Below are 20,647 nucleotides of genomic sequence, written 5' to 3'. Positions count from 1 at the left end.
TGATCGGCTGCTGAAAATTGAAGCTTGGTTTGTTGTGAGGACAGTGCTCTTTTGTAGCCCTTAGTTCTGAGGACTGATATTTTGTGTGTCTGTTGTTGGATAAGACTACAAACGTGGGAAGAGCAGGTAAAAGAGGAATACACTGTATTTCTTTGGAGATCATTCTATTAATGTGAGAATTTGGGAACCAAACATTTGTGATGTTCCTTTCTGCAGTCCCCAAGTTATTCCCACCAATAACATTACTGTATCAAAGAAAGCTAACTGTTGAGAGAGGATATCTTACCTTATAAAAAAAAGAAATAGTTATCAGAGTGTTAGAAGTATAGTGAAGGCTGTTATGAACACTGAACAGCAGTTTTACTCCTGTCGTGGAGCCAGATCAGGCTCAAGAGGAAAGAAGGAAGAGGTAACAAAATGATCACCTATTAAAAATTCAGACACAAACTCGTTCTGCTGCTGTTGTGCAAAGGCAAAGCTATAGCTGTTGTAGAAACTTGGATTGCATATGTGACCTACATAAAATGCCCAGGGGCAGCTGAAAAAGGTTTGGACAAAAGTTTAGCATGGGACTTTGAATAAGAGAACACAGGCATCTGAAGGATTTTATTCCAGTCAGTATAGAACTGTACCTTTCAATACACACTTTTATAAAAAAGATGACAAATCACTAGTCAGACTAAAATATATAGTTGGTTTTCAAAGCATCTTTTCTATATTGATGAAATATCTAGAAGGTAAATTCTGACAATGATTAAAAATGCATCGTATTGTGCATAGCATACAGTTCATTGGAATATAGCTCTCTGAACATGACTACGCTCCAGATGATTAAAGATTTCTTCTTCTGTTTCTGGAGTGAGCTGTATATTATCTTTGATTGGAGCCAACGGATCTGACTTTTTACAAGAGGGAAGTTTTTCATACTCCCTGCACAAAAAAAACAAAGACAAAACAAAATGCAAGAATGTTATGATACATGTTTCTAACCACAGGCCTGTAAGAACATATGGGTTAAAACAAAGCAAGACCCCTCACCTAACTACCCACTCATCTATGAATAAGCCCAAAATAAAGTAAGTTTTAATTTCAGTTTCACTACAACTGAACAACTTCACTGAAAGTGATTTCAAGTGTTCCAGTTATCCTGTGACAGAATGATAGCTATTAGCTTTATATCTGAAAGACTGTATGTACCCCATCCTACTCTGGGTTGTATGTGCTTCCTTAACATTTAAGTCTTCTGAATAACTGCGGTTTCATATATATCCCGTGAGTCTTGACATTAGGACAGAACAGATTAGTGTCCCACAGGATTTATTTGCCATCAGACAATATAATTCTTGAAACATAATTTAGAAACATTTTAAAATCGGAAAAAAACAATAAACAGAATACTTGGGCTAAGTAAGTCCTGGCAGTGAAAAAAAACTTTTTCTGAAATACATTAAGAAAAGAATCCCCTAAAAGCTAACAAACAAGCACTTTATTTTTCACAGAAGTAAGTAATATACACAAAAATACATATCCCCAGTACATACCCAGAAGTTACAAACGAACCAAAACTGGATAGAAATGTGGATTTTGGGAGCTAAGCCTTGCAACCATCAGCAGAGAAAAGGAATGGAGTGCCATCTAGGCTCACTCTGTTCTATCTGCCTGTAGTCTGATAAATCAAAATATATGAATTTTCTCCCTGTGAACAACCCTAGTCAGACATTCCCAGTTAGAGGTCAAGCAATACATACACAAACACTTTCAATTCCCCTTTGAAACTGTCATTCTTAACCCACATCAAGAGGATAATAAAAAGTAAGATTTCTAAATTTTAACACTGCAAGTAGTATTTTTTAAACAGAAATCAGCCGTATGTTTCTAATAGCCTACCATAAGGCCCAAACTTAGTAAAATATATTCATCTGACTTAACACATGCTCACCAGTCTCACATTTACTACTCAGTGCAAAGAGAATACTTTTGTCCTACTCACATTTGGTTTCAGGTTAACGAGAATAATAATTTTATTTAAATAAGACTTATTTATCCAAAGTTGAGATTGCTACTTGGAGCTTTGCCACCAGGAGTTTTTACCTGAGCCCATGGAAATAGTGTAAGTTAGAATACATACACTTTATCTCAAAAAAAAAAAATCATTATCCTTCAAGTTCAAACCTTGAAGATATTTGCAGAAACTTCAAGTTAGCCAAGTCATCTGCACACGGGAAAACCATAGCATTTTATAATGTGCAAAAATGTCTCTTGTAACCAGAGACTTCAGCTAACAGAAATATTCCATCAATTCACCATCATCTTGAAAGCAGAACAGTTCTGACAATCAGCCATCTCAAAATGTGAGAGGCACATAAAGTTAAATAGAGACAACCTTGTATTCAATGAAGTTCGACAACTTTTATGCAGCTTTTGCATTTAGACTAAGAAATGCCTTTTGGTATTTGATGTCAAACAATGGTAATAATTTTCATGTAAATTATGTTAAACTAAAGGCACTACTTCAATAAACAAATTTTAGCTGAGAGTTTTTCCTGGCTAGGAAGGAAAAAGTAATTAGAAGAGCATATTTACCACAAATCATACTTCATGGTTATATCAAGCTTAGGAAATTCAAAATTGTATGTAGAAAATATCTATCTTAAGCTATTATCTTTATTGAATTGTGTGGAAGAGACGTGGAGGAGACTTGTAGAGTCTACTTTGAAAATTGTTTATTTGGGAAAAAAACTATACAGGGTGCCAAGTAAAGGATTAAAGCAACTCACCTTTTAAATTGGAAGTTTTTCCTGAGTTCACTAATGGTGGCTTCCAGTCCCAGAGTATTTTCAGCATCACAGTGATTTCTCTTCTGCACAGGTGACAGTTTCCTGCTTAATCCGCTCACTTTAGCTGGTATTAATGGCTTGAGCTTTGTAACAATACGCGACCCTATACAACTGGATTTATGTAAACCAGGAACCTGCGAGATTTTAATATTACAGCACAAATGGTTAAAATGATAGCCTTTAAGCAACAGATATTATGCTGCAAAGCTTAATAAAAAAAATAAAGTGCTTTACATTGTGTTGAGATAATGCAATCTGAATTGCCACAATAAGATATATTTAGGTAGCTTCTATAATCTAAAACGTGGCATCTCAAACACATTAGAAGATGGCACAGCTCTGCCTACTTCAGGTGCTTCACTTAGCTAATGGAAATAGTTCTTCCTCATCCAAGTATTTGCTACTGATCACCTAACACTTTTCTTTCCTTAAAATAAAAGAAGTTGGCAGCCTTTTCTTCAAAGAGAACTCATACCTCAGTTCTTTCCAAAATGACATTGCATTTTGTCATCCCCTACCACACACGCTTGTTACATAGTTTTTTATTGAAATGACACTGTTTCTACCTGAATAGACTAAGCAGATTTTGGAATCCCAAGTAAAATTTGAAAAGAAAAAAAAAGTTTAAAATGTAGGCTAAAAATTGGAACAAGAATACTAGAACTCCCTGCTTTACAGTATTTTGCTGTTTATCTATCACCTCCGTCTTTCTGCAACATGTGTGAAGTCACCCATAATTCTACATTTCTTTGCAGTACTGAATTACGTCACAGTTATAACCTAATTAACGCAAAAGTAGGTAAAGCTGTATGTTGAATACCCACTAAGAAACTTAAAACCAGAATAGATTGCTCTCTTTTCTTCTGTCAATATTAGCCTCTTTGCTGAGCTCATAGCAATTATGGAAAATAATTAGCAGTAAAAACCACAGCTGGAATACTATCACAGAAAAGACTACAAGGTCTTAGAGAGCTTACTATCTTACAGGCATCTGTTACAGAAAAGCTTCTATTAGTTTTGGTATTAGAATTGACTAGCTAGGCACTTCACATTTTGGATTGGAACCATGATAAGAGTTGACAACTTCCCCAGATTGCCTCCCCCAATTATTAAATTTCTCTACAGATCAGCTATGTTATTCAGCTTACCAAAATCAGAATAATTTATGTTTTAAGTGATCGATTGCTTCTTCCCTAAATCTGGAACCCTTTATTTCCTTTGGTATCTTTTACTGTACTTAACAGCAGCAAAGATTTCCCTTGTTTTACACTTGCAGCAAGCAATCCTAAGGGAAAACTGAGCCAAAAGCGGTGCTCCTTATCTCTACCTCCCTCCTCTTCAATTCTGGCTACTTGTTGCAGTGGTCTCACTGGTGCTACAACTGAGAGTCTGAGTGGGCCCAAGTTCCAATATGGTTGACCTTTTGGTTGTTGTTGTCAAGTTAGTTTTCAGCCAGGTCAGTTCTCTGGTCCAACTCATTGTAAGTATTATTACCAGCACACAAAGGAAACAGAGGGAATGCATGGCCAAGGAAACAAGTAGGGGAAATCCTCCTACTAGCTGCCTGCTTTAAACTAACCCTACTGTCCTCACGGATTTTCAGCAGATTCCTATTGTCTGAAGAGCTCCAAGCATCCTGAAAATTTGTTTATATATGATGCTTATATTACCTCAGTACTTCCATACTGTGTATTCCCCAATATTTAGTATATTCATTCTCCCAATATACCTTTAAGGTGAGCAAAACATTAAGCAAAACATTAAATACATTCTTAAAAACAAAGTAATAAAATTCTGAGTCCCAGGATGATTTCATTTCATTGCTCAGTACTGTTGAGGAGAGGCAGGCAAAATGTTAATTTAATGAAAAAGCATCAACTTTTGTAATCAGGTGTTCCAGAATCAAGATGTAAATTCCAGCTTAACAGAGCAGTTACTAACAATAACCACAGGATGTCACTATTATACAAAACACACACAACATTCTTGCTTGGCCGAGAGAAGCTTGTGATTTTTAGTCCGTCTACGAGAAAGAAGTCAGTGGGTGTATACATGAAAGGATGAAAGCATCTTCTTTTGACTTATGAATCTTTTGGCCAATTCTAATGACAATGCCTAAGGAGTTAGAGCACTTTCAGCTGTTAAGGTCCTAGAAGTTTTAGTAAACTAGACAAATGGGTAAAGCTCTTTAGAAATGTCACAAAGACAAGGGACATAAGTTTATTCTTAGACATCTAAGAAACCACACAGAAGTCAAATTACAGGTGCCCAACCAATAGGAAAAATAACTGAAATGCGGGCTCTGAAGGAAAATTGACTCTCCTTCCACACTGATTCGTTAAGTGTCTAACAAGGCTTTTAACTGAAACAATTAAACAAGAGAAGTTGACTAAAACCTTCCCAGATTTTGAAATTTAAAGCACGCTTTTTCAAGTCAAAGAGGAAGGAGACTGCTAAACTAAGACAAGCAATGAAATGAGATTGTATCTTGTGACTGTATCTGGATTATGAACATGACTGCAATTTGCATCATAAAACCTGGGTATTTAGCATGCCTGAGGAAAATTAAGAAGTGGTTTTTTGCCTTAGCTTGGCTTCTTATTTTATATCAAAGTGTTTAAAATCCCCAAACAAGGTGTAACTGTGATATCAATCATAGGTGGCCTGGTTATAGTTCATATCAGCTCTGATATAGATGAACAAAAATATAGTTTTCCCTTGCCAACATGTGCATTGCTTAAGATTCTTTCATTAAGAGTTCTAGAATGAACTAGTAGAAAGCAAAAACTGATTTTCAGAGTTTAGTAGAGCTTATAGTAAAGTTAAAAGAATTCTTACCTTGGTCTTCATGATGGTATTTTTTCTGCCAGTTTGAACAGCAGAAAATACTGGAGACCGAGTACATTGATCATCAGCCAGTTTTGAATTGGAGTCAGATTCCTTCATCAAGAGAAAATTAATTTGGTTTTAAAATTTTTGGTTTTAAAGTTTTGGCTTTTTTGTGTGGTTTTTCCTTTTCACACAATGTATATTTTTATATCGACGCATATATATTTTATAAGGTATAATGTTTTCAGCAATCCTAAGAACTTATACAAAAACCCGGGCTTATTTTCAGCAAGCAACACTATGCTGACACACACATGCTTTCTGAAAGAACTTCTTCAGGGACTAACAAAAGCAGAGAACAAAAGCTAGCCTACCAGTTTTTTTTATGACCCTCTGTAGTGATAGCAGTGGAAGGACTGAAGACAAACTAAAACCATAGAACAGACTTGATTTAAGCTGGTAAATCAATCCATTCCACATAACTGTATTAAGCATTGACAAGTTTTGTTAGCACAAACAACGTAATCTGCAGGGTATCACTTTGAAGAGAAGACTTTGCTGCCCAATTTCTTTTATAATTTAAAGTGAAAGCAAGTGCTGAAACAATGTCTAGTTTTCTTACTTCTGCATCTGAACTGTTGTTAGACACTTGCAGTATTTCTGAGGACTCCAAACTGCATTCTGATGGCTCACAAGACCTTTGAGACAGTGATGATCGTTCCAGTTCTGGTAAGGGGGAGGATTCTTCCTCCAATTCGCCACACACTGCCCCACTCTCTGTTTGTACCCCATTAATCTGATTTTCCTGGGATACCAGGCAGTTGCTTCTCTGTTGGTGAAACTGCTGTGAAAATACAGTATGAGATAGATGAGGATTTCCTGAATTATTTACAAGGCTGCTAAACCACTGGAAGCAATTTTTCTGCGTTTCTCCAGGAGGTGTAAAGATAGTCTTTGTTGATCTTTCAGTTTCTGAAAATTGAGAAACGTCTTCTGCTACATGTTTTACTTCCTGTTTTTGGCAATCCTGGTCAGCATTTTGAGTTAGATCACTGTCATCCTTCTTTGCTCTATCATCTAACACAATTGCATCATTGCAGAAAAACCTAAAAAAGTAAAAAAAGTGAAGGCAAGGGAAAAGAAAGTTACTGCAAATGAGTATGTCATCTCCAAAATCCAATAGTTGTCTCTATCCGTCAATTTTATTTTTGAAGTGTACTTGCAGACACAAATTATTTTGACAATGGGCAAAGTCTTAGTCCGGTAGGGAGGCATTTAACAGATAACAGTAAAAAAAGGGGGGGGGGGAAAAAGCATCTGTAAACATGTCATTCCTTGACTGAAATACTAATAAGTTTCTTCATCTGAAAAAGAGAAACATCTAGGAATCCTACAAAATTTAAGAATATATTCATTAATTATCACAAAGCTAAACAGTAGTGAGACACTTCATCACCTCTTATCAAGGAAACTAGAACCTATCTAGTTCTTTTCCACGCTATAGCAGCAGCTCCTAAGAGTAAGTCAGAGCTTTTTAAGAAACTGAGCATTGCTTTAGAGAAGAACCTACTATCACTGACAATTCTTTATTTTTGATGCAACATAACAAAACTTTCAGCTCAGGAAGGTGTGCGTTAAAGCTAAAGAACATCAGTATTAAGACTGTTCTGTAAAATTACACTGCTCAAAAATATTCAAATTATTTAAGATAAAAATTACACAATAAGATACATAATTGTGATAATGCTTTGTAAAACCAATTCAAGTAGCTGTGACCAAATGCGACCAAAAATCCCATAACACACAGCCAATTAAAAAAACTTAACTAAGTCCCTCTTCTCAAAGTGCTGGTGCAGAGATCAGGAATATCAACTGAATTGGATGGGATCAGAATAGGTATTTGTCATACAGCATGACCAGGTTTGGCTTTACTGAGACAAACAAAAACCCCTGTCAACATAAGTCAATACATTCACCAACTGCTTAAATATTTGGCACAAAACACCTACTCTTTTTTTTTTTTTTTTGAGATATATCATATGACCTTTACCTGGAAAAGAAATACGGCCAATTCCTAACTAATTTTGATACCCAGAGGCTAGATTGTATTGAATAGTCCCAGAGTCTTCATTTCTGCAGTAAAAAATTGACATTATTTATCTCTCTCACACATAGATAGCACAAAGGGTTCTCCATCTCAGGTCAGGACTACAGGTGCATTAATATAGTTGCATAAAAAAGTCTGAGCATTTTTCTCATTTTCAGTATTCAGCAACCAGGACAGCGAATAGTATTTTGCTACTTATTAAAACATGTGATGCAAGCATACCTGCTTCTTGTTCCTGGAACAATTACAGCATCCTTCTCTTTGTTTTTCCTTTGTAGAAAGGAAGCAAATTTATTTCTAACTCTGGACAAGGAGTTAGAGCTTTCTTGAGTGATAGAATTCCCTGAAGAATCAAGGCTTTGTATTGCTGACACACTCTTTTGTGCTTGACTATCATGATCACTCTCCTTCTTGAATTTTTTCGCTTTTGAAAATGAATATTGATTCAACAGATCTCCATCTGAGATTTCTTCTAAATCTAAAGACAATATAAGCATCACTGTAGAAGCATGTTCTAGAATTAACCAGTTATGAGAGAAATGAGCATTACATATTTACTCTAACAGGCTTAAAAATGTTAGTAAGGTCTGGTAGCAACATTCTTGACATTACCGTTTAGAAGTCTTTAACACAGTTGTTTTCTAGTACATAGCCTTAAAAGTAACTTTCTATGAAAAGGTAGATGGGGTGAAGGCAGAACAAATGAAATGAAACATGAGGTTTGTTTGGTTTTTTTTTGTTTGGGTTTGTTTTTTTTTCTTTAAAACACTTTGAAAGGAAAACTAAATTTGACTTAAAGCCATATTGCTAAACTAACTACATATTTTGATAAACCAGGGAGTAGGAAGATATTAGGAGTAACAAAGGCAAAAAAGGAGCCTTAGTAGCATAATCAGAAAGCAAAGGAAGCAGAAGAAAATACTTACCATATCAGATAAAGCACAATGGGAACAAAGAAGTGCCCCTTCTATTACAAGCCCACAGTTTATTTCAGCACATATAACTTAGGTGATGTAGAAGACAAGATAGCACAGATTTACTAGAGAAAGTGAGAAAGTTGGTGTAAAGAATACCTATACAGGGGATACTCTTCTAACACCATGCTGCCTGTATAGAAAACATTCTTTAAATTTTCTGTCTGGCCAAATATAAACTCTAGGAAAAATAGGCTATTTTCATTTCTTCACAAGCCATTATAAGATGGAAATTAAAACCAAAAATACCTAAAAATAGAACAGACGGTATTAAACATGACAACTTAAAATTGAAAACAACAAAGTTTTATAGCAAATTAAAGAAAGTTAAAATCAAGTGCTGCTGAAAGTTTGCTGCCACCCTTAATTGTTACGTAAGCTTTAATATTATGGCTCATTAATCTTGCAGCTTGTCGAAATAAGAATATGGATGATAAAAGTTAGAATTAGGCCTCTAAAATCTCATGCCACCAAGTCCAAGATAAAATCCTTTCTTTCCCCACAGTCTTCTACTGTTATTTATATACTTATTTTAATAAAAAACATACCACTCCTTGGCCTTTTTGCCAAGAGTTCTTTGCCTGGAAGTTTTAGCCCTTTAACACTAATTATCTTCTCCATGCCTTTGGTTGTTGGTTTCTGTAGTAAATGCATTTTATGAGGAACAGTATCTGCATTAGGGCCAAGCTTGTAGTCTCTGCTCCAAATGCTATTTACATGATTAGCATGTCTGTCATTCCAGCCACAACTTCTCTGCTGCACAGGCTACAAAAAAATTTTAAAAAGACATAGGTTTATAACTTTGCCTTCTACATATGATTTCCTGATTTAGCATATAAGGACATTTTGACATTTGCACAACAACTAGTGACATACTCTACACAAACATTTTCTTTTTTGTTCCCACATTTCTCATACTTTTCATACAAATGCTTTTTCTTTTGTGCTGCCCCGACTTCTTCATTCCAATATGGCGCAAGTGATTAACTGCTCATCTCAGACAAAATTAAAAGTTTAAATTTTATTTCTCTTCAGAAAACCCAATTTGGGAAAATACTTTCCTCAGAGTTATATACTTGGAAGAAATCCAAATCTCCAAGAATTTTCTTTTTAAATCAGTTACTTCTGTAAATAATATTAAGGACTTATCAAAAAAGTCTGAAAGTAAAACAAACATTAAAGTCAAATGCCATGAGAAGTAAGATTTTACCTGTATGAGAAATAATTTTACCTGAATGAGAAATATGTGTGCGGGAGCATACAGTTTCTGTAACTGTATGAATAGCTTTCACTGCCAAGTTAGTTGCAGATAACATTCAATCGTATTTTTCCATGAATATTCAGACCCACACCAATCTTAATATATAACTTCATAACAAAGATGTTACCTGTGCGGTGTCAGGGTTATAATTATCAATTTGTTCCATTGTATCTACATCAATGTTGCCAATGGCAATTTGAAAAGCAGTACCATCACCAAAATGTCTGTTCCCATCATATTAAAGGAAATATCTGAAAATTACATTAAATTTCAAGAACCGTAGCATGAAAATTAGACTAGCTGTTTCCCATTTTTGTGCTAAAAAGCATTGCTAGAATCTTAACCAAAAGAATTAATACACTACTCATAGCTCATCTGATGCAACAGCAGTTGTAATAGATCTGCAGTGCTTGGCAAATCACGAAAGTCAAAAGGAAAGCCTTCAGTCATCAGCAGGAAAATTACCATCTTTCTCCTTCCTAATTTCTGGAAATGCCACAGATTAGGTGTCTTGAAGAACATACAAAGCTAGTAACTACTTCAACAGTCCCCCCTCTTTCTTCGTTTTCCTAATCTTCCATGCTGAAATTTATGCTGCACAAATGTGGCAAAATGCTACTTGTTCTACAGGAAGAGATATCTGGTAAAACAGGAAATGCTTAGATTAGGGAATGAGTTGAACACAGATTGCAAGAATTAAACTGGAAGAGATTGTAACACACTTAACACAGGCAGAAATTAAAGACAGTTGTAAAGGGACTCAATCAGTTTAAATATAACCTGTATTTAACAAGTTGTTTTCTAAAAAGAAAAAAAAGATAAATAACTTCTGCCTAAAATGATATGTCAATGATAGGTCACTCAGTTACCCCCTGTACTTTTTTTAAATTAATTAAAATCAGAGCAAAAGAGAAAAGAAGAAAAGAAAAAGCTTTCTAAGATTACAGAAAAGCCAAGCTTTAGTCAACAGCAGAGATACAACGAAAAATGTAAGTACACTACAGATGCAATGAAAAGTATAAGACACCACATCTGCTCACCCTTATTTCCCCACTCTGCTGTTTTAACACAAAGGATACCGTCCTGCATAAATTAGTGTTTCTGGATCAATATCATCCCCATATGCATTCAGAGGAACTAATTTTCTGTTGACAGGATCAAAAACTAGCTGATAAAGGAATGTATTATTGGCTCGTGTAAAACCCTGTATGTATTCTTCTGGTACTGTTATATTCATCTTCAAGTACTGCCCCATTTTCTTAATGACCTGTCAAAAAAAACAAACCTGCTTAACTGTTTCATTTAAACAGGTTACACAAAAGGTTAAATCCATTTCAATTATTAAGTATCTTTGCTTGTAATTAAATGAGGAATGTGTGTCCTGTTACAACAAGAAGATTCAACTTAAACAGGGTAAGGAAAAAAGAAGTTTTGTACATTATTTTCCCACTCAAGTTGTTTACAATCACATAAACACCACAATTCAACTCTTTATAAACACTTCTTGGCCAATAAATAAATACAAAATCTGAATAGAAATAAAGAGCATCTCCTTAAGTTAAAACTAATGCATGTCAAATTTTATCATTCATATTATCAGAACACATAAGCAATATGTGGGTGTTTTTAGGATAGAAAAAAGCAAAACTAATCAGATTTCTCCCCCCCCCCATTATTCATCAAAAAAGACTACATATTGATTCAGTAGCTCCTCCTATGTATTGTTACTGCACCACTCTAAAAGAAGTTCCTAATAATTCATTGACCTCTACATTTTCCAGTTTCACAGAAGGCAGATTATGTTCTTTTGAAGATCAAGTTTATCATACTGCTAGAGGCAAGAGTTTCTCCTCTTCTCCAAATAAAATATCAGCTGTGTTTTGGCCATGCATCCTAAATACAGGCAAATTTACTCATCTCATTAAGTAAGAGTTTGAACAGGCACTGTTGGACTACTTTATATTTTTTGACTCGCTCATGACTTTCCAACACTGTTGGAAAATAGCAGTGTTGAATCACATGACAAATTACTAAGTGAAAAGTTTTTCAAATGAGTAAATCCTGACATTTTGCTCAAAAAGAGATAGAAAAAATTCAAAGTTCCCTTTTTACATCCACAAAAGCCAATCAAACCAGTTGCTTTGATGCCTGCTTTACATAATACAAAACAGTTTAAAACTAAAAATCATAGTTCTTTGTATACAGCCTGTGAGGAAAAAAACCCAAACCACTAAAGCATACAAGTAACTGAAGATAATACAGTAAATTGATTAGACTGCATATTTAAATGCTTTTCTGGATTAGATTTACCTGCCTCCAGGACAGCCACATAAGGTATTTTTCTTATTAGCTCTTAAAAACCTCTCTTCTCCTTTACTATCTACACAGAAGCTACTCCTACTCGCTTAGCCTCTGTATTTCCTAATGCTAGATTTGTTTTCATTTCATACATTGGATAAGAAAAAAACCCACTTACCTTATTTTTTGTTTTGCACCATACCAAACTTTAATTTCACAATGTTTTTAATATATAAATATCTGTATCCATATGTATGTAATTAAGTGCAAAAAAGGAAATCAAATAAGATTCCCAATTCCTGCCCCTCCCCCAAACAGATAAAAGTGTACTTATGCAAAAGTAACAGAGTTCAATTAGCAGTTCTAATAACTAATCTGCAAAAACAGTAGAAAGAGCAGGTAATCAGGGGAAAAAAAATCCAGAGCCTTACAAAAAAATTAAGTCTGTCCTCAAATAGAATACGCCCTTGAAGGATTAGAACAATTCTTTATTTAAGTTTACTTCGGTGTATTTCATTAAATATATAATAGCTTCAACACTTGAGTAAGTTTAGCTCAGCATCTTTCTAAAGCACAGGTAAAAAATACTTCTTTTAGCATTCTCCTCAAAATGGAGAAAGTCAAGAACCCCTCATATTTACAATTCAGTGTTAATTTCATATATTTTGATATAATCTCCCAAAAAGCCAACACAGAAAGCGAAACCAAGTTTACCTTTATAATATCTGGATTGTTGGCTAATTTTAGTAACTTGCATGCTTTAGCTAACCCAATTCCATGAATTGACGAGAGGTAGTCACAACCAGAAAGAATACACATGTAGCGGAATTTCTCTTCTGTAAATACATTTCCAAGCTGCCTGCAGTTTCCTAGTCGAGCTTGATCGATCTCTAGTCCATTTCCAAACTTGTCAATTTTCAGAAACACCTGGAAATTAAAAGGAAGTGAAAACAATAATTTTCACCCATATAAGCTAGTTTGTTGCACTTGGTGGAAACAGAGGCTGAGTGCTATTCTCATCTCTTCCGTTTCCCCCATTTATTGTAGAAAAGTAAATCGATACATCAAACACATTTGGCAACATCAAACTCTGCTTTTAAGATATCAGCAAGAGGTAAAGGTTATCAGTATTTTCTTCCATACCTTTTTACATCCAAAAGCTAAAAGATCAGAGTCTTCTGTAATTATAGCTTGAACCATGCCAGTCTTATTAAGATAAGCCAACTGAGCATCAGCTTCATAAGGAGCAACAATACAATCAACTCCCCGGGCTCGTGCAGCCTGTACATAAACAAGATGCGTACAAGTACTTTGCATCAATTTTTAGTAATTACCTTAAGACATCTGAAAGCATAAGAACCTCTACCTTAAAAAATTGAAATTGTGATCTTTTTAGTCACACACCCATCCCCCCGTTAGAGCCCAGTATTTCAGATTTAAAACTCAAGTTTCGAGCAGTTTAGATCTAGAGACTAGTTTACAGAAACAACCTTTCCTGGTTGGCCTGTAACACTATGCTCACTGCATCTGACCACAGGTGCCAGTTTCAAACTCATGCAAGTTATACGCTGGACAAAGGAATACAGCACTACACAAATGTAGTACTATTTTGATAAAGATCCTATGACTGCAGTGGAAGGATAGCAAAAAGGTACTAGAAAGGTTTTTAAGCAGTCAAAATTTCTTCTGTAGTCTGTTCTCAGGAACTAGCCCAGGGGAAAAAAAAAAATAATTGTGTTTAGTTTTTGTGCGGCAAAAGTAAAACTGTTGGTCTTATAAGGTCAGTGCATAGCAGCCAGAAGAGATGTATTTCAATTGACACATCATCATTATTCATACAACTGGGCATAATAAGCTTGAAGTGAAAGTTAGAGTTTGTTAACTGTGCCTAACATAATCCAAAGTATTCTTAGAGGCTAAGAAGGGGGGAATATTTTTCTTGCCTACCTAGAAGAGGTAGCGATGTAGCCGTACAAAGCAGAGTAAGACATGCTACCTATTGCGTAGATTTTTTTAAAACTGTCAGTATCCGCAGCGTTGACAACTTACTTTAATAACTTCATGAGCCATAACGTGGGTAACATTTACACTGCGCCCAAAACATTCCCTGGCTTCTGACAGTCTCCCTTCCTGCAACAATTGTTTCCCCTTCAGAAGACTGGCTTGACGCTTCCTGAAAGACGAACAAAAATATCCAGCAATCTCAGATTATTTTTCACTTAAAAGAGCAAGCTGCAGAAAAGACTAAGAGAGACAGCTAGGGAAGGGGGAAAAAAAATTGTTTTGCAGATGAACACTTCCCAAATCTGTTCTATTGTGTAATTTTTTTTAAACAAAAGAATAACTAAGTCACTGTATTGACAAGGACTATTAGATTGGCATGTTGAAATTTATAATGCTTTCTCAGAAAACAGTGACAACTCAGGAACTGAAATCAGCAGCGTAAAAGAAGAGAGGCACCCACTCTCAGGTTGCAGTAAAATAGATATAATGGAATTTGGGAGTGCCTGACATTAGATACTTATTGCTTTAGAGGATAGAAGGCATCATTTACTTCATTTCAAATATCGGAAATTGTTGGCTCTACACTGAAGGAAGCGTATGTCCCATGAGAATTTATAAATAAAAAACACTAGTGAAAAATTCTCACCGCTTCAGTGAGAAGTCCCATTATATAGGGACCTGAATCCAAACCTGAACCAAGTTTGTCTGATTATTTGTAGAGAAAGATGAGGAAGGTGGTGTTATTTTTAAATAAAATTATATTGGGAAGAAATATTTTGCTCCAGAGATCACGAGGGCGGGTAAACTAAAAGCCTTTAATACATTACAGGAACTAATGCTCAGAGGTTTACTTCCTTCCTCTATAAAAGTGCTTTCATTTATGAAGTGCATTTCTATTTTTGGAATAAAACCTCTAAGAAGAGGTTTGTATAATTTTTAAATGTAGATTAAATGAAACAACACTACATTGCAGGAAAGTTTACCAGAGATTACTACCTTGCTGAAGTTTAAGGTTTTTCAACTTAGAAAATGATTTGTAGTGTTAAACATACTGCTTTGCTTGCAAGTCAATACAGTCCAGTACTTACTCTCGTCGGGCCTTTTCCACTTCCTTCTTAGAAGGTAGGGTGCATCCATCAAATACCAAAATTGGTTTAATTCCAAATGAGAGGAGCATATCAACAAGTTTCATACAGAAAGCTACATAACTGTATCAGCAATAACAAAAGTAAGAAAAGAAAGATAAACTTTATTAGTAAGCACAAGTCTATTGCATATTTTCTGTTTGCAGGAAAGGAGAACTGTAAGTTTAGGACTAACTATTGTTCAAGGAAGTAATGGGCCATATATTTCCCCAGCACCATAAGAAGAGTAAGAACATTTGAATGCTACTTTTTTTCCCTAACAAGAGAAATGCTCCACCTCCCAACTCAGAACCGGACTGACTGCCCCCTACTCCTACACAAAATGAAATAAGAACTTGAGTACAATTCGGATTGATTTTGGTATGTTAGGATTCAACACTGCCAAAAAATTTACAAGTTAAAACATGGATCATCTTTTTAGTTTCAGACAGTCAATTCACAACGGCCGGGGAAACAGGAGGCAGACAAGCACAGTACATATCTTTCCCCAAAGCCTTGTGAAAGGCAGACTAAATGCACTTTTGTAGAGTTGGAGGAGTGATAGGGTATTAAAACCCCTCTTTGTGGAACTATCCACTCTTCTCTCCAGATGGTGGATACATGCTATGGACAAGCACGCAGACTTATCTTCCCATACTAAAAATACAGGCACAGTACTGAAAATATTCCAAAAGACAGGAGAGTTCCCCAAACTGTACTAACAGTAAAGATGATGTATGGACCAGGAGGCAATCCTCCACTGCCTTCCAAGCCCATCCCTTAGTAAAATATTTGTAGGGAATTCCAGACTTTATGTATTCCCTTGGACCTTTGATCTCCTTACCTGTTATTTCTACAGATCTGTACAAGATCATTTCATCAGCAGCACAGAACTAAAATCTAATGTAAACTAAAATCTTAGTGTAAACACCAAGTTCATTACAATGACACTCAATGTAAAAAAAAAAAAAAATTCAAGTTTGCTTTTGCTTTTTCTTTTAAGGACACTGTTTAAAACAGCAAGAGCAACCTTTCCAGCAGGGGGCAGGGAGGGGAGAGAGAGTGGGCCTTGGGAGCACTTAGAATCAAAGGATATAAGCACTGAAGAAACTGGATTTAAAGCTACAAAACATAAACCGAAAAATAACTATGATTTTTGAAAGACAGGAGCAAAGAGGATTGTAGCTATATAATACCTCAATTCAGATGAATTTTAAAGTGTAAAAGGACTCTCAACGCTATAGTTAAAGTGCCAGTCTAAGATCAGCAATCATATGTGCATGGAAACAAGATTTGGTCATAAAATACTCATGTAGTTAAATTCAACCATTCCAAAGTTTCCTATGACTATTAGTATTTCTCCTGTCAGTCAACTTCTTTCTCAACTGAAGTGTATCCTATTCTCAGGACTCTGAGGGATCTCCACTACCTTCAAAGGCAGGTAGCAGGGTTGGTTGAAACAGTTCTTCATATCAACAGAAGCAGGAGTTAAAGATTTGAACCCATTTGCAAACCACCAACTCTTTCTTGCTTCCAATCAAACATTTAATCAAAATTTCATAAGCGAAGTTTGGTCTAGACTAATAAAGCTAAAGTGTAGCTTTATTTCTGAAAAGATAAAGATTAATCTTCATTTAAAACTATATTCAATCAAAAACAAGAGTTCAACCCAGTTTTCCAGAGATGGGCAAGAACTGACGCAAATCTGATCTAAGCTCCAAAGCTGAACTTATTCAGAGGACAACACATCTATCAGAATTCCTCAGTATCATTACAACTTTTGTCACAGCAGTATTTACAAACTATCCCTTCGTACAAATAAGGTTCCTAAAAATAATACTCAATTTGAAACATATGAATTGCATCTACAGAATCTCATCAGAAAGATTAGATTATAATTGAGATCAAGGCATGCTGGAGAAAAACTAACTCACCTAACCATTGGTGTTTTAATAGAAAATATTTTAGAGATTTTTTTTCCCCCAATATATACTTCAATATTTATTTTGCACAGTTGGAAAGCTATTTACTTACAACATTTCCATTTCCAAAGAGTACAACTGGGACTGGGAATTCAGAAGCAACAGTAAGAAGTAAAACTGCTTTAATTTAGCTTTTAGCTCAAGAAATGTCAAGCTAACAAAGCTTTAATTTGTAAGAGGGCTGAGACCAAAAGACTTACAGATCTGTTGGCTCTCCTCGGGCCAGCTTTTCAGCACAAGCATAAGCGCCTTTGTGCAGCCAACAGTAGGTGTCCACAGCTACCGTCTGCCCTCTGTATTTCTTCACGTGGGTAGGCTCAGCAGCCTCCTTGATAAATTGGAGTAGGCCCTGAATCCCCATGGTGTTACTTAAACTGCAGTCGGGAAAATGAAAAGCGTGAGCACAAGGTAGAGTCTCGATCTTTGCACAAGGAACGTCAGGTCAGGTCAGGTGGCAGACAGGGTGCTGGGCTGAACCAGAGATACGAGAAGCTCCTGCGGGTGCCACCACGCACCCTGCGCAGCCGAAGCTCCTTGCCGCCGCCCGAAGAGATGCAAAACATTTAAGCCAGCGGTGCGTGCAGCCCGCGGGGACGGGCTCCCCACCGCCGGCGGGCCCGCAGGCAGCTGGGGGGCAGCAGGCCCCGCGCACGCTCCCCGACAGACAGCGGGGTCGGGAGGAGGCACAAGGGGCGCCAGGCACGGCCCCCTCCCCCCGCTTCGGTCAGGGGCTCAGGGGCCGGCGGGGCCTCAGCGACGCCCCCCGCGCCCTCCCTCACGGCCTCCCCCCACGGCACGCACCTACCAACACCGGGAACTGTACCTGTCTGGGGACGAGAGGGCCCAAGGCAGCTCTCACGGCTCGGGGCCGCCTTCCCCATGGCGCCGCCGGCGCCTTTGCCTCGGCGCGGGCCGCCGCTGCCCGGGGAGGGGGCGAGAGAGAGGGGCGGGGGGAGCACGAGCACGATCGCGGAGCGCCGCGCGCCCGTACCTCGCTGGGGGAGGAAGGGGAGGCCCGCGCGCCGGCCCCCGCCCGCTCCGCTCCGCTCTGCTCGGCCGTGGCGCGTGGCAGCCGCTCGGGGCTTTCAAGCAGCGCGCGCTCAGGGCGCTGGCCCCGCCCCGCCGGGGAACTACAAGTCCCAGCATGCGCCGCGCGGGAGAGGAAGGGCGGGGAGGCCGTTAGGGCGCGAGCTCCGCCCCGGTGAGGCGGCCGGGCGCGGCCCTGCGTTTGCTGTGCCCGTGCCCGTGCCCGTGCCCGTGCCCGTGCCCGTGCCCGTGCCCGTGCCCGTGCCCGTGCCCGTGCCCGCGGAGAGCGGCGCGGACCGGGCATTTGGCTCCCCGGCCAAACTGACTCTGAGATCCTGGTCGTTTCGGAATCGCTCTCGTGTTGAGTACCGAGAATTTTCGTTCGAAGCCGAGCTTGAAAGATAAGGATTTAAGGACAGGGTGTTTGCAGGACAGCCACAAATGCTGGGGAAAGGGGTTCTGAGGGGGCGTGACATTAAAGGGTAAACCGTGGAATTTGCTGCCGGCAGAGGAAGTGCAGTTGATTCATGCATCTGCAAAAACATAAAAATACATTTAATACACTGAAATAGATTCAGTTCTGTAGCATTGAGTCAGCACGTTCCGTGCCAAATTCAGTTCTGCTGCCTCTCAGTAGAGTGTAGAAAAATGGGAGAACATTGCTTCCTTACGTTGGGACTAACACACCTGTGTTTGAAAGCTTAGTGTTGGCAACACTTCCTAATGCAAATTTTCTATAACCACTAAGTTGCTAGTGGAGAAAATTATGGTCAACATCCCGGAAAGATTGTGTCGTGGTATTTAGTGTTTATTTTCAGTTCTTTCTTTTTATCCGTGCTGTCTGGTCACATCTGTACCCTGGTATATAGGAAAGTTTTTCAGGTAGTTATCAACTAAAACAAACCCAACAAAACCAGCAGAGAAACCACCATAGGAGTAAGAATGTATTTGTGTCTGTCGCTTTCTTACAATATTTATATGTAAAGAAGCTAAACACCAGTAAGTAAAAGTTACTGGTCTAAGTAGAGATATGAATAAGGAACTTAAATACAGTAACCACCACTTTGTACTATTGCTGTAACCTGTATTCCGAATGAGTCATTTTGAGATGAAGGTCATACTGAACAATCCATTTCTGACAACATTCTTCATAGTGATTGCTCCAGATCGGTTCAATTATAGCGAAGGATCCATAACATGCAGTTGAAGACAGCATACGGATAACAACAATGAACATGAAAATTATAAACATTAAGCACACTGGAATCAAAAGGCATCACAGAATTTTGGCAGGACAAAAGACCGAGTCCTGTAGCTAACCCAGTGAGTGGGCAGGGAGAAGTCACTGACTGCAAAGGAAGAGGTGAGGGACAGACGTTATAACGGTGAAACCCTGGGGTTAATATAAGAATTGATGGTCAAAGTTAGAATTTTAAATCTGTATTTACATACCACTATAACTGCTTTCATTTAAAAAAGCCCTGTACATCCATACCATATACTGAAATTTGAAGTGGTGCACAAAGGAGTTTTACGAGAATAGTCCAACTACACATAAAAAGGCATACAAATAACATTTTTGTTTCACAGATCTAGGTAATATTTTGGGACATCTCATGCACAGGATTGAGTTCCTATTTAACCATCTGTTGCACTATCTCATTTTGCCTATTTGACACATTAAACACGGTAAACCATAGTTTGATAGCCAACATGTGGTCTGCACATACCACCAACTAGGACGACAAGGGACTCCACAGTGCCAACCTTAATTTCTTCCTACTGGCAACACACATGCTGGAACCCAGAACAGTCTCAGATTACTCCTGATGTTTCTTGTCCTCAGGAAATATGTCTTCATGTATTGCTGAAGAGAACAAAGCAGTCTAGAAACTTAGTAAAGAATGAGGAGAGAATCAGAACAAAAGAGAGACTATGCATGCAATACTGAATTATGCAAATTTTCTCTGCACTCATAAAAACCTGCATGTCTGCTTCATTTGTTGAGCTAGTACTCAGATAAGACCGGAACAAATACAAGGGTCTGTGCATGTTTCCAGCTGCAAGTAATGAGATCGCTGGACCAGAAGTCTTGCCAACATTCTAAAATAAAAATTACCACTGCACTGGAGTAGTTTTTATTTACCGATTTTCTGAAATTGGAAAAGAAAGCATGATGTTTAACTGCTTTATTAATCTGCTCTT

At 37.6% G+C, this 20,647-nt stretch overlaps 1 protein-coding gene across 1 annotated transcript; it reads right to left on the bottom strand.

Annotated features, from left to right (window-relative positions):
• Window positions 1-481: 481 nt before the first annotated feature.
• On the bottom strand, window positions 482-17,779 carry EXO1 (exonuclease 1). Its single transcript, XM_075148143.1, has 13 exons — window positions 17,617-17,779; window positions 15,399-15,518; window positions 14,356-14,479; window positions 13,450-13,587; window positions 13,021-13,233; window positions 11,088-11,275; window positions 10,136-10,232; window positions 9,296-9,512; window positions 7,996-8,251; window positions 6,289-6,772; window positions 5,676-5,777; window positions 2,778-2,971; window positions 482-930 (listed from the first exon to the last, which is right to left on the bottom strand). The coding sequence occupies exons 1-13, from the start codon at window positions 17,775-17,777 to the stop codon at window positions 789-791; spliced, it is 2,436 nt and encodes an 811-aa protein (XP_075004244.1). The 5' UTR covers window positions 17,778-17,779; the 3' UTR covers window positions 482-788.
• Window positions 17,780-20,647: the final 2,868 nt, after the last annotated feature.

This window comes from Calonectris borealis, chromosome 3 (genome assembly GCF_964195595.1).
Source record: "Calonectris borealis chromosome 3, bCalBor7.hap1.2, whole genome shotgun sequence".
NCBI classification, from domain to species: domain Eukaryota; kingdom Metazoa; phylum Chordata; class Aves; order Procellariiformes; family Procellariidae; genus Calonectris; species Calonectris borealis.
The sequence above is the reverse complement of the archived record's forward strand: the minus strand, read 5'-3'. Positions and strand labels throughout refer to the sequence as shown.